The sequence below is a fragment of the Typopeltis vanoorti genome, chromosome 18 (assembly GCF_054136105.1).
Source record: "Typopeltis vanoorti isolate ZY-2024b chromosome 18, IOZ_Tvanoo_1.0, whole genome shotgun sequence".
Classification (NCBI taxonomy): Eukaryota; Metazoa; Arthropoda; class Arachnida; order Uropygi; family Thelyphonidae; genus Typopeltis; species Typopeltis vanoorti.
In genome coordinates this window covers 82094618-82113425 of record NC_143566.1, presented here as the reverse complement: position 1 = coordinate 82113425, position 18808 = coordinate 82094618, and the positions used below count along the sequence as shown (strand labels likewise).

At 35.5% G+C, this 18808-nt stretch overlaps 1 protein-coding gene across 1 annotated transcript in view; it reads left to right on the top strand.

The window, feature by feature from the left end:
- The window catches only part of Polr2C (RNA polymerase III subunit RpII33), a 69597-nt gene extending 68679 nt beyond the window's left edge, over positions 1-918 (top strand). Inside the window, exon 7 of the mRNA XM_090408124.1 lies at positions 672-918. Coding sequence (XP_090264250.1) covers positions 672-853 — 182 coding nt within the window. The 3' untranslated portion in view covers positions 854-918. The remainder of the gene's footprint in view (positions 1-671) is intronic.
- Positions 919-18808: the final 17890 nt, after the last annotated feature.

The following is an 18808-nucleotide window of genomic DNA, read 5'->3' as shown; positions in this document are numbered from 1 at the left end:
GAGAAAAGACCTGGTTTGGAAAAGAAAAAAATCATCTTTCATTAGGACAATGTGCGCATGCCCACAAAGTTGTTTTGGCAATGGGAAAATTAAGGGATTTGCACAATGAATTGCTGGAACATCCACCCTATTCCCCAGATTTGGCTCCCTCTGACTTCTATCTCTTTCCAAAACTAAAACTCTTCCTTGCTGGTCAGCATTTTTCTTCGAATCAAGGTGATTGCAGCTGGAGAGAGGTATTTTGCAGATCTTATTGAGAACCACTACAGGGACAGGATAATGGCACTGGAGCATCACTGGAATAAATGTATTAGTCTTAAGGGAGATTATGTTGAAAAATAAAAAATAATTTTGAAATTATAAATTCGTTTTTTCATTGTTAGACCGAGAACTTTTCAGACTACCCTCGTACAATGTTTCATTTCCTAGTGTAAGATACATTACAAAACTTCCTTCCTAGTGTGTCTTACTATTGGAATTATTAACCAAAGAACTAATGTGTGTAAACAGGTAGTATCACTGAAAACTTGATTGAAGTCTGTCAGGACAAAATTGTTGCATACCATTCATCATAAACATTTAGGTGAAAAATATTCAATAATTTGCTTGATTCAGTATGATAATTAAAATTTTTCTTAGAAACTTAATGACATAATTTTATTTTAATATAGTTGAAGCAGATTTTAATCCAGATGGAAAACCAAACAAATTTTTCTTCAATGTGGAATCTTGTGGAGCGCTTCGACCTGAAACAATTGTATTGAGTGGACTAAATATTTTGAAAAAGAAGTTAAGTGATCTCCAGACTCAGTTAAGTCATGAGATGCAGAATGATGCTTTAGCTATTAGTTAATTCTATTACTGAACTCCTTTGTAAATCATATCGTTATGAACTGTACATTAATTTTATATAATTAAATAAAATTAAAAAGGAAAAAAGTTCACTGTATTTCTCATTCCTGCACAACATATCAAATACTTTTTTAGATTAGTATTTGCATAATTTTAGCAGCAGTTTGCATAAAAGTAAATTCTTTTATTCTTTTAGTAGACATGACAATTACCCATCTTATCAGCACACTTACCCCAAATTGTACTTTCAATAAATTAAAGCAAATTCATGCATTAATGAAAGAATTTTGTTATGCATTGGACTAGTGCAGTTTTGTTAATTATTAAAAATTAGAAATACTAAAATAGATTTCAGTCAACTTATGGATGGATACCTGCTTTTGGTAAGCATCATGCAAGACAGTAATACAGATGAGCTTGATGTGTGCAAGTCTTGCTTTGTTTTTAGGCTCTGATTTGATTTTGAAGAATCAGGCATTTAATAGGCTGAAAGGTTTCAACTGCTTGTTGTCAGTTATATTTTAATGCCTGATACATCTGTCATAAGTTAACTTTGCATTTTACTTATTTTTTTAGACTAACATGCCTGTTGTCTGAAGGATAATAGACTGCCTACCATCCAGTCTATCACTAAGCCTTGCTTAGTGATTGACTGCTATGCAAAGAACCTTTATAAGGGCTATTGTTTGAAAGTGAGTTAGCCAGTCCCATATGTTAGTGGCAGTGTGTTTTCATCCCATAAGGCAAACTGGAATTCAAGCAAAAGGTAACATCATTAACTGCTCTTTCAGACATTAATTTGCTCCTTTGAAGCCAAGTTACTCCAAAACATAAGGGAAAGATGAGAATGAAGGTTATTAATATTGCATTTACTAAATTCATTTCGTGTGTACACATACACAATAAGGGTCATAAAATAAGAAGAGTTGGCTGAAGGCCTTATAGGAAAGATTAAAGTAAGTGGATCTTCCTCAAAGTAGAAGAAGGAGAGGATAGATCCAGCCAGGGGTCCATGGGAGTGCCGCTTCCCTTACAATCAAGATGATTGCCCCTTATGGCCCTGTTGGTCCACGAGTCCTTATTCAGTATATTCGGACCACACACACACACACACGCACGCACACATGGTGGGCTCCCCTATCCGCCACCCAGGGAACGCACTCTCTAGGGGTTACAGGGTTCCCCGAGAGGTAATTAGAGAGCAGAGATAAAACCAAAACATAAAATTTAAAATATTTTTAAAAATGCATTAAGTTGCTTTGTTTCTAAGGCAAAAAATTCAAGAAAATGCCTCAATTTTTTTTAACGTGATGGCGTTTACAATAAAACGTTCCACTTCATCAAACAGTTAAGGATGCTATTTCTAGTTTAAAAGCAATAAATGGATGTTGTTCTACAGAAGTTACCAGAGTAAAGGCATAAGAATAGTGCTTACCTTATATAAATCACAATACAGTAAAGCGATATAAATAACAATATGCATATATTATAAGGATCAACTGTCGGATATAGTTATAAAAATAATAAAACATTAAGAAAGGAAGCTAAAAACTGAAGTAATTCTGGGGAACAAAGGAAGAAGACGACATTTTTTATGGAGGAGGAAATGAAAGTGGAAATCGAGATGAAGAGTACGTGAGGAGGAAGGAAGAGGAACGTATGTCAGTTTAATTCAATTAATCTATTAATTCGAGGAATAAGGACGATGAATGATTTGAAGAATGACGGAAGGAAACTAGAAAAGGTTTTGAAACTGGTGGAGAGCTATTTGAGGAATGATGGAAGGAAACTAGAAAAGGTTTTGAAACTGGTGGAGAGCTATTCGAGGAACGACCTCGAAAAGGTAAAAGAAACATAAAGGTTGAACGAAAACGTAAGCAGAAGAATAAAGAAGAGAGAGAGAAAACGCTTAAAGTGAATGGATAGAATCACAATAAGAAGAGACCTGCAAAGTGTATAAGATAGCCAGGATAGAAAGAAAACAACAACAAAAAATATAGCAATAGCAATGGCGCTGTAGCTAATAAGATTTATGTAGAGTGGAAGCCAGGGAAGGGAAGAAAATAATCAAAATTCAATCCAATTCTCGTTGGCTCAAGGCGGATTGAGTCCCTTAATTAGGGATTATAGGCAATTAATGCAGCCGACTTGATATTCCTCAACTGTATCCTCTCAAGGGCGAGTATTTTATGTCAGTGTAGATATGGGTGTTCACTGGGCCAGTTTGCTTGTTTTGAGGGAAGAAAAACCTGAGCTGCTGGAAGAAAAACCCTCCATTTTCCTCATGAGACCTGCTAATTCACCTTTAATTGAGTGTGTGTGTGTGCGTGCGCGCGCATTAATACTCATGTGCAGACAGCTATCGATGTCAGAGAATATAATTATGGCAAAGTATGCGTTCGTTGTACTTTTAATATTTGTAGCTGTCCTATCAAATAATGAATTCTACTAGTAAATTAAAAAAAAGGTAAGAATTGAGGAAATTTATTTTAGATGTTTAAATTTTTGGATATTTTTGCATTGCATTTTGTTAGCATTGGGTCCTAGCGGTTTTAGTGAAAAACAACCTAAAATAACTATTTCATTAATAAAATAATGATGATCAAATCCAAGCTACAATCATTTCAATGTTACTGAGCTTTTCTATATTTGTTTTTCATCCATAACAAAAGAAACATTTTCTGGAATAAACTGGTTATATAATTTTTAACCATAACATGAGACAGACAACACGGTCGTGTCGAATGCTATTGCGGTGTGAGGATAATGAAATGAAAGCCGGCATTTAACCACACAAACAAGTTGACAGTAAAAAAATGTTTATTCAAACACTCAACTAGCTCCGTGAATGTAGTGAGTTTCACATTGTCAGTAATAAATAGTGAATTTTTAAAAAAAATTAAGCTACAAACAGGTAACAATCACAATATTTGAAAAAAGACCAACCATGGAATGCGAGCATAAATTATGGCTTTTCATCCCCTTCATTGAAAAGTTGGACACCAGAATCACAAGTGAATTGAAAATATTGAGGAACTGCACATCACTGTTAACAATGAAAAACAGTTAGACTAATATATATATTATTGATTTTCAGAAGTTAAAAACCACAACAGCAGCAGTAAGAATTGGTAGCACATACAACGGAATCCAAGCATCAAGTAGGAGCAGTGATTTCCGAAGAAAAATGTGCATAACACTTGACATTTATAAGCTCTTAAAATTATAGGGAAAAAATGCCAAGTTACATGGTTTATTTTTTATTCAATGGAGAATATAACTGTACTAAAATATCCTATCCCATCCTTCTCATCCATCCAGGATGAGTTGAGTCCCCTCCTAATGAGGGGTTACCGGCTGCTTATTAATGCAGCCTGTTCACCATTCCTCTGCTGCATTCCCTGAGGGTGATATTCATGACTGTATCTGTGTGTGCATCTTCATGGGGCCAGTTTGCCTGCTTGCGGGATGAAAAACACCCCAGATAAACTGGGGAAAAAAACCATCCATGCCCAGGCCCGGCTAACTTGGCTATGCTTAAGGAAGATCCTTATGCTCATCACGTCGTCAACGGGAATTGAATGTATGACACTCCTTCCCCAGGCATATGGTTACGAAGCGCACAGCCACTCGGCTAACTGCGTGACCACATAAAATATACGGATGCTTATCATAATCTCAGTTTCAATTACAGTTAGGCTGACCATATTTCCTTGAGACAAAAAACGGGATGGGGGTTATGTAATATTCTGTGTTCATGAAAAAGTAAGATGATAAAAAAAGTTTTATTACATAAACATGTTGAGCTTACCATTATTCTTCAGTGACAGAAGTCATACAAAAATGTAGGTAGATGTGGGGGGGACTGTATTTCAGGTAATGCAATAAAGTCTATAATTTTGTCCTGAACACTACAATTTGGCAAAAAGTGCCGCAAAACGATTGGAAAAAGTTTGCCGTCTTTTCTGTTTGATGCATCTAAACTGAATGCAATGCTTTTTGTTTTATTCAAATCTTCTATTACTTTGCTCAGTATGTATGGTGATAAAACGTTGGTAACTATTGCTTCTGATTCGGTACGTGCTGAAGAAAATTTTGATTCATAAATTTTATTTATCAATGTTGACAAGCAGTCATTTGCCGAAAACATTGGTCGTGATGCACAGTATGATAAGCAACAAGAACTTCACTTTCTGCAATTTTATCACTTTCCCTATCACCATCACGTCCATCATAAACAAGCTGGTGTTTTAACTGAAGTCTTTTCAGCATCCTTATGTTTCTGGCTACCAGATGTTGGTTGATGTCACTTATGCTTCCATGAAGAACGAAAAAATAGACATTACAATGTTGGCTTACTACTTTTGTTCCATCACTAAATATGGCACATTGCAGATGTAGCTCGGCGCCTCGCAACTGACATTCGGAGTTTTGTTCTGGCAGTCGGGGGTGTAATAGAGGTGCCATAACCAAGACTGCAAGAACCTCAAGGATACCGGCAAGTATTTTTTGGTGGTACAGAGGCAAATGTGGAATTGGAGACCAGCCATGAAGTGCCTACAAATGTTACTCCAGAAGAAACAAGTGTATAATAAAGGAGAGGTGGAGAGTAGATGCATGAAGAATATAAGACTCAGGCCAGGAGAGTGAATAGTATAGTGAGGAAAGCAAAACTGGAATATGAGAAGAGATTGGCACTAAGATCCAAAGATAATCCTTGGGAATTTTTTAGCTATGTGGCCAGTAAGAGAAGAAATGATTATGGAAGAATAACATTGTGTGATAAAAATGGGAATAGAGTGACTGGTGCAGAGGACATAGTGGAGTTGTTCAATGAACAATTTATTGTAGTATTTCATCCTGGAGAAGGTTTTAAGGCGGGTTTAGTGGTGCAAGAGGCGAGTGTTCCAAATACTGAGTACTCTGGATACCAGTAAAGCTGTGGGACTTGATGGTATTTCACCATGGGTTTTGAGAGAATGTGCTAAAGAACTGACAGCTCCATTGACCTGGCTCTTCAATAAAAGTCTGGCTGCAGGAAATGTACCCAAGGAATGGAAGGAAGGCAAGATAGTGCCCCTGCACAAGGGCGGTAGCAGACTGGAAGTGTCTAATTATAGGCTAGTTTGCATGTCATCAGTAGTTAAGGTCTTGGAGAAATTAGTGAGGGACTATATACAGCATTGAGCAGATGAGGGTAATGTTATATGTGAAAATCAACATGGATTTGTTAATTGGCACTCTTGCTTTAGTAATATGATTGCCTTTTATAATAAAGTGACAAGAGCAGTTAATGAGAAAAGGCATATACTGACTTTTTTTTTTGGATTTTGCAAAGACATTTGACAGGTTGCCACATGATAAGCTGATATTTAGTCCTCTCGTGCATGAATTTTTATATTCATTTATAAAAAATTATAATGGCATGATACAGTACCATTTAATCTTACAGTATTACCATGAATTCATTAATTTTGCTAAATTCGTGTCCTGTATATGTTAAAAATGGTGTCCTCGTCTGAGGACAGTGTTGGGATACATTCTATAATGAAACATACTAATACACATATAATTTCTGTCATCTCATACTTATGCTGTTCTATAAGGCAACCACATAACCCCTAAAGGTGTATATGTTTGGCTTATTATTGTTATCGTCATTACAGACCTCCAAATCAAATTCATTTGGTAGGCTTCCAATCACTCACACCTTTTCTTGAATTTATTCACACACTACTTACACTCACCAAGTCAAAATGTAAGCCATTCTAATTGCACGCTTCCCTATTAAAAAAAATAAAATAAAATAGCCCTTGCTCCTTTCCTGATTTTATTCATTCTCAACTTAAAAGGATATATCTTATCCAAGGAGATATCTTGTCCTTTTCCTGCTTTCAATATAAGGAAAAATTCTATCTACCAATATGCTATATAATAACCCTTTCAGAAGTTTGTACAGGTGACTCTCACTATAGAAAACTAATAGGATCCACAGGAGTAGTTCATTATAGTGAATAGTTGGTTAGAGTGAATTTTGTTTAGCACAGCATTGCACATATGGAGCACTAGTTGATTTTCAGTAGTTTGTTATAGTGGTCTGTGTGTGTGTATGTTGAGACTTGCTGGGAGGACATTATGCTGGAGGTTTAATGGCTATTTACAACATTAGGAAAGGATTAAAAACTAATTTTAATACTTCCAGTATTTTGTCTCAGTCACAGAGACATCTTCAGGGATTACAAATAATTCTTGTAACACACAAAGACAACAGAATACTAAATGAAACATGGGTGACTCTAAAGTCCTATTTAGGTGGTGCACCCTCTATGGGTGTTTGTAAATGGCTTAGAATTTAAAGTGGGACCTCTGACAATTCTTGTTTCCAAATCTTGGGAAGTTTTATGCATCCATATTTATTTTAAATTTGGTTGATTTCTGAGTGCCACTAAGATTCTAAAAACAGTTTTACTTTTAAGCACCTCCATAGCACAATTGGAAGAATGACGGTACATTGCACCCTTCGATTAGAAAAGGCCTAAGTTCAATTCTCGTCATGACAGAAGAATCTAGACTTTTTCAATTGAAGGTGAGTTAGCCATCTCATACGGAGGTAGCAGGGTTTTCTCTCCCGGAAACTCGCATTTTTCATCCCGCATATAGACAAATCGGCCCTTCAGAACACATGCAATTTATAGACAAAAAATACTAGTTGTGGTGGTGATGGTTGTGGGCAGTAGATGGCGTTGATGTAAGTAATTGGTAGTGGAGGTTTGATGTAGCAGTGGAGACGGAGAGTTGTACAGTAGGTGTCCTCCCACGATGAGTCTTCGGACTCCTTGGAGGTGTCACGAATAATAATAATTTTTAAATTTACTATGGTGGAGCATGGTAGTCTTCCTCTAGGAGATCCTGTGGGTTGTATCCAATATCCAATATATGGTCTGCAAGGCCAGATGACCATAGTCGTGATTGCAGAAATTATGAAGTTATCACATTGGATAATGATGTAGAGGACCTTCACATGCAGAAATAAAGAGGTTATGGTTCCATTGTATAAGGCCTCATCTGGATTATTCTGCACAGATTTGGTCACCTGTTTTCATAGCGACAAGGATATCTTAGAAAAGGGTCTAGCTGCATATCACTCATGGAATATGACTGAGACACATAAGTTGGTCAAGGGTTATTACCAGGTTAACATTAAAGAAATTTTTCATAGAGGGGGATAGAACAAGAAGCCAGCCCTGGAAACTGTATAAGAAGGGTGTGAGCAAAGGAATGAGGAGAATTTTCTTTGTATGGAGAGGCTGGGGAATGAAGGCATTACCTGAGTGTGTTGTGAATGCAGACACCGAATGATTTTAAAGTATAGTTTGATAAGTTATGTGTGTGTGTGTGTACTCCCTCACCATGGGAGCAAGCCAGTATTTTCCTCAGTTAGTCATTATTTTCTGCCTTGTAATTCAGCATATAACTTTTTCTGAGTGGGTATCCACATACTTAGTCACTTTCCAGGTTGGTACAGCATGATTGCTACAACCAACCGAAGACAGAAGGTCATATGTTTAACTAAAACCTACTCTGACACCGTAATCAGATTCAACACACTCTCGCCTCAGGTTTCTTCTGTCACATGTTGCTTGAGGAATTTGTCTCAAATGATCTCAATAAATTCAACTTCTTTCTTCTCGTGAAATTTCATTACTAAAAGTCTCCCCATGATAATAGCTTGTTTGATACTATTATGCTAATTTGGCAATGCATTTCATCAGCAAGTGATTCAACATAATGAAGATCCTGAAAATATATAAGGCTCTGATCTGGCCTCACATGGATTATTCTGTAAGATTTGGTCACCTGGTTTTAGGGTAATGAGGATATGTTGGAAGATGACATTATAAGATGATGTAATAATATTGCCATTATAAAACATATCAATAATGGTCTACAGCAGTGGCATTGCATGTTCATTTAGGTTGGGTGTGCTGTTGTGTGGCTTATGCAACTTGCACTACAAAATCACCCCAATTTGACTGTACAATTTCAGTTTTATTGATGTATGAAAGTTTTAAGAGAGCATAGTGCATTAGCACTCATCTTAATTAGTCCAATGCAATTAATTGTAGGATAACTTTGAATACTTTAATTTATCAATATAATTTTAAATATGGAAAGCATAAAGGTCAAATGACCAATAGATATGCTACATGCATGCCATTTATGTGAGAAGCAGAAGGGGTTTATGTTTCATGGTGAGATTAGATTATCACTGGCAAATACTAGAGTGAGACAGAAATAATTTGAATTTTGATATGATTTTTAAATATAGCCATATAATACGCACAGAAATTGGAAAAGTAATCACTTGGGAAATTATTATTTTTCCACACTGAACCAAAGAAAGATTGAAATAATTCATTTTACTTACCTATTATAGAAATCCAATTTCATTCAACTATAATCATTAATCATACAATTCCTGAAAGCTCTGACAGAAAATGGGAAATTCAGTACATGGAAAGAAGGCAATGGATACCATGGGCAAGATGCATCGTGCCATAATGAGTCATGTTTGTAGCTGATATAAATTGGAGGAATATGATACTCCCATGTCAGTGCAACTGTGGTCGTGTGAAATGGCTGAGAGAAGGGAACTGATAGAGTTTGAAAGAGGCATTGTAATAGGATTCTATGTTTCAATGCCAAACTGTTTGCTAATTGTTGACAAGTTGGCCATCTAGGTCAACATTCAGTGACACCATACTGAGATGGAAGTGCAAGAGGCAACTGCAAATGCAACCTGCAGTGGGTCGAATGGGTGCTATGAAGAATAATATGTTAAAACTGTCATTCATCGGCTAACACATTGAATGTGAAGTTCCAGGCATTTACTGCAACACGAATCTGCACAAAAAACATTCAGAACTGACGTTCTGAATGTTTTTTGTGCAGATTCAGGCTTCTACTAGCACTCATAAGGAGTGCTAGTAGAAGCCTGAAAATCCTAAGAGAGAGTATTCCTTTTAAGACTTCTAGCCCATCATCATCTACTTATTGTGTTATTATAATTTTTATATTATATCCCAGAGGATGTCTGTGTGACAAAGAGAAATATTGGAACTATTAAATCTGTGTTTATTTATTTTATTGTGCTGTTCTCATTCCATTAAATCTGAAGATGGGAATTTAGTGGTTTAGGAGAGAGATGACCAGTTGATCAAATGAGTGCTTACAAATTAAACTGACAATAAAATACTTGCAGGAAGACATTGAGTATGGCAGGTGGATGTGGTAATAAAAGACCTAAAACAACTAGATGGACACTCTTCAGGCAAAGCCTATGATAGAAACAGATGGAGAAACCTGGTGATGGTAACAGTTGACCTAAATGGTCATTAAGCTGTTCAGTCAAGAAGTAACTGAAGTTCACTGGAGCCTCATGGAACTTCATTTGCAAAGTGTGAGGATAAAAATTCATCCATCACACAGTGTGTGACCAGAGGAAACTGGTGGCCTAATTAGAAATGATGGAGGCTTACTTAATAGGCCTTTGTGCCAAATACTATTAAATACCTTAAAAGATATCAAGTACAACTATTTAAGGTTCCTTTAAGAATAGTAAGATTTCAATGAAAGCTGATTGCAACGTTGTAAAATAAAACTGTAATAAAGTAAACACATTATTACATTTCTTGGAGAACTAAAACTTAGATAAGAAAATTTACTGATAAGAATGTGTTCAGTGCAAAAGGGTCAGAAGACAATGAAACAAGGAAGTGAAACTTGGAAATAATGCAGATAATTCCATTTGACATTAAAATTCAAGAGAACACATGGAAGAGAGTGGTTGTTGTGTTGCCATATGGGAGAAGAAATCAATATCAGATAATGATCTGAATTGTCTAAAGAACAACCAACATTGGCCAGTGGACTATAGTCCAGTGGGATTGTGCCATTGGCCAAGAAAGCAACATGCATGTGGTTAAGTTCAGTGATGAGAGCATTCAGAGCAAATTTTTGTTTTGTTGACTGAAGTTTTTGGTGTATGTAATCAAGATATTGAGGAAGGGCAGACTGTTGTTGCTTTCCTTTTCTAAAGTGAACCAGATTCTGGGATGTTGGCTGCTCAGATATGTTAAAGAGGCATTCAGTCTGACAAATACAGAGTGTAGCACAAATAGGTTTGTGTGAGCATAGTTTAGAACTTTCTCTTCAGACATCTCCATAAAGAAGTTAGCCAGGTGTGGAGAAAGTGAAGAGCCCACAGCTACAACTCTGTTTGTAGAATTTTCCATGCCAAACAAAAAAAGCATCAGTTCATGATGAACTGAACTATGTCAGGAGAAAATCTGGCTTGGATTAAGTCAAAGATGTCTTTAAGTGGAATGTTAGTGAACAAGGAAGAAACATCAAAACTCAATTGAGTCAATCTTGTGGAGGGTGAGGTTTTTTATAGTGGATTTAAAATAGGCAGTGTTCTTTGTGTGTGAGGAGGCCAGTATTCTGAGAGGACTTTGGCAGTGTTTGCCAAATTTATAGATAGGTGAACAAGTTCTACCAACAACTGGATGCAATCAAGAGCAGTTTAAGATTACATTAACACTAAACCATCTGATTACACAACTAACTGCTCTGCTGAAGAATCACTCCAATTACCATCTTTTGCACTAATGATGAACTAATGTTCAGATCAAGTGCTCACAGGAGCCTCAAAATTTTCACCTCTTGGCCTGCATATCATTAATAAATTAAAGGCTTATAATTCATCCCCCCCCAATATATGAGCTACTTAAAATCTACAAACAGGACATGCCATTACATCCAACTGTTTATGGCTGATTTATATTATAGGTGATGAATCAATGCCAAAAGCAAGTCCTCTCTCAGAATACTAGCAACATCTCATCACACCAAGAATCTTGTCCAGATCAATGTTCTGGACAAGATTTGAAATCCAGTATAGAAAATCTCAGAAAATTCCTCCAAAGGATTGAATTAAGATGTTTCTTTGATATTATTATTATACAGGTATTTCCATGGAGTCAGAAGACTCGTCATGGGAATCCATTATTAACACATTACCTATCATACCTCCTCAAACTCATTCATTGATTCACCACCCTGCAAGCAAAAAAAATGTAGTCCTAACATGTTATTACACAATTTTTGCTGGTGGCACCGTGTTCTCTTCCTTCTTGCTATGTACTGTAAAAAGTCTTCAGTGTCAATCCTATAAAGCCCCTTTAATAACATAAATGCTTCTATTACGTCGTTTTTTTTGTCTATCAGTTAATTTTTAATCCTATGACCTGCCACAATCTTTTCGCATGCCCAACTAATTGGGCATGTAATTTGCACAGATTACAGTAAATGAAGGGGGAAAATTAATGTTTAATTAGATCTGTCCAATTTTTATTATACAATTGCTTGAAATGTGTAAGTTAATTTATTGAAACATAACATGTGATGTATCTGAATGAAAATCATCAGGTATTACTCACCCCAGAGTTCTAGGTCCGAAGTTTTCTACATAAGTTTAATAGCAACCAGTTTTGTAACAATGATATTCAAGTCTTCTATGTTTCTTTCACTGATGAATCAGTCTATCCATCTAGAAAGAGCATCTTGTGATACATTTGAAAGTAACAAACAAAATTGCATGATTTTAACTATCCTACCACTAACCTTTTACTATTTTATTGTGGAAACAACCAAGATAAATATGAACTTTGAGCAGGTTCCATCATTAGAAAAAATCATGGTCATCTGTGATTGAATTTGAAGAAATGGTTCAAGATATTTTTTCTTAATGTTCATACAACCATAGAAGAGGAAATAAAAGATGAATTTTATGAAAAACTGTAACTATCAAGGGTTTTTTCTCAAACTGGTTTATTTTTGAAATCACTATAGTACTCCAAACTGCAATTCTTGTGGATCTTAATGTGGATCCTTTTACTCAAATAACTGCTTTGCTAATCTTTTTCCTCCCATCAGTGGCAGTAACTAGACATCTCATATTAGCTCTGCTTACACATTATGGAATTTGAATAATGTCAAGTTCTTTTCTGTTATCTTCTTTTAATATGTTCAACTTAATGGATTTTTTACAACACTCAAAAAGAATTAAAATAGACTTTAATACTTCCTATATTTCGTCCTAGTCACTAGGACATCTACAGGGATTACAAAAAAATTAATGTAACATATGCACAAATAACAAACAATACTAAGCCCAACCACGTGGGTGACATCCTATCTAAAGTCCTATCTAGGTAGAGCGCCCTCTAAGGGCAGTAGTAGGTGGCCTGGAATGTAAGGTGGGAACTCTGGTGATGAGTGTTTCCGAAATCTTCGGAAGCTTATATTATATAGGAAGTATTAAAGTCTATTTTAATTCTTTTTGAGTGTTGTAAAAAATCCATTAAGCCTCCAACATGATGTCCTCACAGCACTTAAGCCTCTACACACGTATGTTCAACTTGTTCCTCATCCCACCAGTTTTATCTTATTTCCATATTTAGTTTGTCTTTTCTAAAAAAATTGTAGATAAAATGGCTATAAGTTCACTACTAAAAATGCAATCAATGTCCTTCCCCCTCTTTTTTTAAAGGGGGGGGTTGAAATTCCAATTTGAAAATTCTGATTTTCAAATCAGAATTTGTCTGGGTACTTTAGCCTCTGAATATTGCAGATATTATTTTAGAAATCCCATGCTAGGTGCTCTTGGGTAGTATGGGAAACATGTTTTTGTATTACATGGATTTTTTTTTTCTTCCAAATCCAAGGAAAAGTGGAAAATTTCAACTCAATTGTGATTCTAAAAGGCATTTTTAATCATGACATGGTAGATACTGAAGTTTTAATAACTGATATTGAATTTCCAGATTTTAAATTTGAAGGCATCTTGCAAATTTTTAAATTTCTATAATAACTGCAAGTCCATCTGATAGGCATCAGCAAGTTGTGTATGGAGGAGCAATATCCTAGAAGAGGAAAGTCACTACTGGGGTGCCTAAGGGGGTCTATTTTAGGGCCACTGCTGTTTAACCTCTATGTTAATGATATTGGGGAAAATTTGAATGGGGATATTCAGTTGTTTGCAGATGATGCAAAGTTGGGAAGAACTATGAGCACTAGAGCAGATGTGGTCTCAAGAAGACTTGAATAGACTGAGTGAATGGCATGCCAGTTCAATGTTGCAAAATGTAAGACTTTAAAATTTGGAAACAAAGATAAGATGCAGAATTTACTCTTGTTGGAGATATATTTTTAAAGGTAGAGGAAATAGATCTTGGGACGATGTTGGAAACGGATCTAAAATTTAGAGGACACATTGTCAAAATTGTGAGGAGAACACAACGAATTCTGGCAATGATACAGGGACACTGACTTGTAGAAGTAAAAAGATTCTGGTTCCATTCATAAGGCCTTGATTAGGTCACATATGGACTGCTGTGCATAGATTTGGTCATCTGGTTTTCAAAAGGATGAAGAGATATTGGAAAGGGTCCAGAAGTGATCTGGAATGTTGAGTATGAAGAAAGGTTGAGAAGATGCAATTTGCAGAGTCTAGTTGATAGGAGGAAGAGGAGTGATACGATATAGACATACAAGTTGGTAAGGGGTTGTTATAGGATTAATGTTGAAGAGGTTTTTCATAAAATGGCAGGAGATGGGAAGAACAAGAGGTAATCTCTGGAGGCTGTGAGCAAGAAGCAAGTTTCTTTTTTTTCATAAAGAGTTGTGAATAATTGAAATGCATTGCCTGAGGGTGTGGTGTCTGCAGAGAATTAATGTATTTAAAGCATAGCATGATGAGCCATGTGTATCACAAAGGGACCTCCTGCAATAAGTCTGACTTCATGGAGTCTTGGGATAATGATTATTTGTGGTAAGCAATTCTTGATTTTAAATAGACACTTATTGTTATGAAATTGGACTGTTGTGTGGAATAAAAGAAACCTATTTATAAATTTACAGTTTCACAATTAAATGATTCTGCTATTACTCCTTTCAAGTCATCAGGTTTCCAAGTTATCTGTATCCTTGAAAAAGATTACGTTTCATCTGATACATCATCTAAGACTATATAGATCCTTGTGGAGCACTGTTTTTTCAACAGTATTTTTTCTAAGTCAGATAAGGCTGTTGCCCCAAATTTTCTAAAGGGGTTAATTAAAAAAAAAATTAATCCTTTACTGAAGAATATCTAAATTTATCAGAAGCAAATATCGTGGAACATTCAGATAATGGCATAAATGCACAAATTACCCAAATTCATACTTTATAGTTTACATTAGGTGTAACTACCAAATCTGCCTGAGGTTGTTTTCATGTTTTCTAAACCAGAGCAACTGGGATGGAAAAAAAAACAACAAAAAACCTACAGCCTGAGACTTCAATACCAGAAAGATTGGATCGTTTTGGAATTACAGCCAACTAAGGCTTAAGTGTATTATGTCTGTTTTATAAACACACAAACACATATATATATATACAGGGTGTTTGGGATAAATTTGACATATTTATAATTAATTATATTTTTCCGTAAGTTACATGTATTAACACACACTTCTCTTCATTTAAAAGTTTGGACCCTTCTTCATTCATATACAAGATGTCAGAAAGGATGGATAGCTGGAACCCACCTGAATCATGGAAGAGAATAATTTGTATCATGATGATTCGTGCCCGCCATCAAAATAAGGATATTACGACTGCTGCCCAATGCTCCCTGAATACAGTAAAAACAATCAGGCATGAACTAGAGACTTGCAATGGTGACTACGAGGATGTAGCAAGAAGAAAGATCCCTAGCAGACGATCTGATTGCGTTCGTACAGCAGAATTCCTCGCAAATCTGCAGGAACAGGTGTTGAAGAACCCTGGCATTGGAATTCGGGCTTTGTTCGTGGAGTTGCTAACTGTAGTCAAGCCCTGGATAACAAGGGTAGCCAATGGTAGGCCGTATGTATGGCAGCAGGATTCGGCCCCTTGCCACACCTCTGGGAAAAGTCAAAAATGGTTGTCTGAAAATTTCTACGACTTCACCAGTCCAAATGTTTGGCCTCCAAACTCCCCAGACCTTAACCCCATGGATTATTTTGTATGGGGCGCAGTTGAAAAAGACACCAATCGCACTTCCAGTAATACAAAAGCCCAGTTAATGGATAATATTAAAACAGTTTTTGCGGCCCTTCCCAGGGAGACTGTAGCATCAGCTTGTTCGAGGTTCCGAAGCAGAATTGAAGCTGTGATCGATGCTAATGGTGGTTATTTTGAGTAAATCTTGTTGATAGTATTGTAATTAACTCTGCCTGTAATGTTTTTTTGTCAATTCATTAAATTTAATAGATACAAAGAAGATTTTCTTTTTCCTTACGAAACTGTCAAATTTATCCCGAACACCCTGTATATATATATATATATATATATATATATATATATAATACATATATAATACACTTGCTAATTTACAGACTAAGACCAGCTAATTCACCTTCAGCTGAGTCATTACCATTCATTATAGCTTGGGTAGGGGGGAAGCAGGTGCACTGTATAACCACTATGTTGACCAAACAAGATTACTCACATACAGACTAGATGGTGTATATTCATAATCATTAGCTTATCTCCATCTTCATTCTCATTATTAAAAAAAAAAAAAAAAATGCACACAACATTTATACACATGCATAATAATAATTATTATTACATGGTACCTCCAGGGAGTCCAAAGACTCATCGAGGGAGGGCACCTACTCTACAACCCTCTATCTCCACCACTCAATTCATCAACTACACCAATGCCATCTACCACCAACCACCACCACTTTCACAGACAATCACAAACATCCATGTCGGGATTCGAACCTGCAGCCTTTTGGCTGGAAAACGGATACGTTAACCGCTCGGCCAACCAGGCCAGCAATTCAAATAAGGGCATGCTGGAATTGTATCACAAACACTGAGACCACAGACCACAGTGTTAAACTAGATCAAATTTTTAATTAACCTTTCCTCCAACTATAACTATCTAATTTGTTCTTAAAATTACAAAAATTCACCATTTATAGTTCCTGAAGGCCATTCCACAAAAATGAATTTCCATATATTTTTTTCTTTTCTTCTTTTATGTTTTCTAGTATAACCTAATTCAATCACATTCTAGTAGAGCCTAATTCAATCACATACAACAAACTCCTATCTTAATATAAATTCAACCATTTACAACTGAGGCCTCAGTGTTTGCAATTCAATTCCAGCATGCCCTTATTTGAATCTTCTCTGAATACCTTCAGTTCTGTTGATATCCATGTTGACAGAACTGAAGGTAGCCAGAGCATCCAGCTCGAAGCAAGAAATAGCTATGGTGCACTAACATTAACACACACTTAATAAGTAGCTTATCTTTTTATAGGAGTAAGCTAACTTTTCTTTAGGTTGATATATATGATCTTATATGATATAAGAGAACTCATTGCAAGATATCTCATAGATGGCAGATAATAAAAGAATTATTATTGCATGTGCTAATTACAAGATAATTTGATTCTAGCTCCATTACTAAGAATAAATTGTACCTATAGTGACAAAAAAAATAACAGGAATTGCATATTTTTGAAGAGAAAATACTCAACATTTCAGCATATGTGACAAATGAATAAGTGACTTATGGTATCTGCATGCTTGATGTTCATACAATCATGGTAAGTACTCACTTCCAATGAGCTCTATGCTCCTTCCTTCATACTGGCTAGACACTTTCAACCAGTAATATAAATATATAGGCTTAGAAAAAAATTTTTACTTTTACAGTGACAAAGTGAAAAATTTAACAGCAATTTATATATTTTGAAGAGAAAATACTGACAACCTTTTGACACCAACAACAACTTCACATATTAGGTGAAAAGCAGTCAATGTGTTATGCAAACAATATACTAAGCTTTGATGATTGTAATGGGACAACATTTATGTTAGGAAAAATATTTATTATTTGTAGAATTTTTGGCTAGGTTTCCTAGCTGTTGTCAATCCAGCAGAAAAGAGATAAAACAAAATAAGAACTCTTAAAATTGAAAGTACAGGGCAATATATGCTATCAACTGCAGAAATATAACCCCATCTACAACTATTAGAATTCAGAGAAATAAATTTAAATAATTACAATATTACAAAACATAGGAATGAAAAATGATACTTAGGATGACTCCAAAAACTGGGAAAGAAGACTTGTGAATATGAGCTTCGCAACTTTCCTTATATAATCTTTCAAGAACAAAATGACTTTTGAGTAGGACTTTAGTTTTGTTCTGATGAATTTTATGCCTAGTGGATGAGGCGTATCTGGCTAAACCAGACTTTGAAGTTTGAATAAGAACACCCAAAAAGAGAGAGACAATTGTTATCTTCTACTTAGTGTAAATTTAATTCTTGGTGTACTAAATAATTTTTCCCAAGAGTTTAAGTTCTTCTGATGATACTTAATTATTATTATTATAATTTATTTCTCTAATAGTTGTAAATGGAGTTATCTTCCTGCACTTGATAGCATATATTGTCGTATGCTTGCAAGTTTAAGTGTTGTTCTTATTGTGTTTATCTCTTTTCAACTGCATTGACAATGGCTAGGAAATTTAGGAAAAATATATATCATTTGTAAAATTTTCAGCTAATGCATTTACTGTAGAATAATTTTATCATTTTATGTCGTCTGCTTATATTTCAGTAGTTAGATCTATACCTTGTATTCATTAACTCTTTCTAATATCTATTCATTACATTCATCAAATATCACCTTCTTACCAAATTGCATACACTTCCATTTCTTCAATTAAATACAATCAACTCTCATTATGGCATCTCACTGGGACTGCAGAGAGTTTGTTATAGTGAACAAACATAATCAGTGATAATGGTGCTTACTGCAATAAAAGTTGGCTCTTAAATC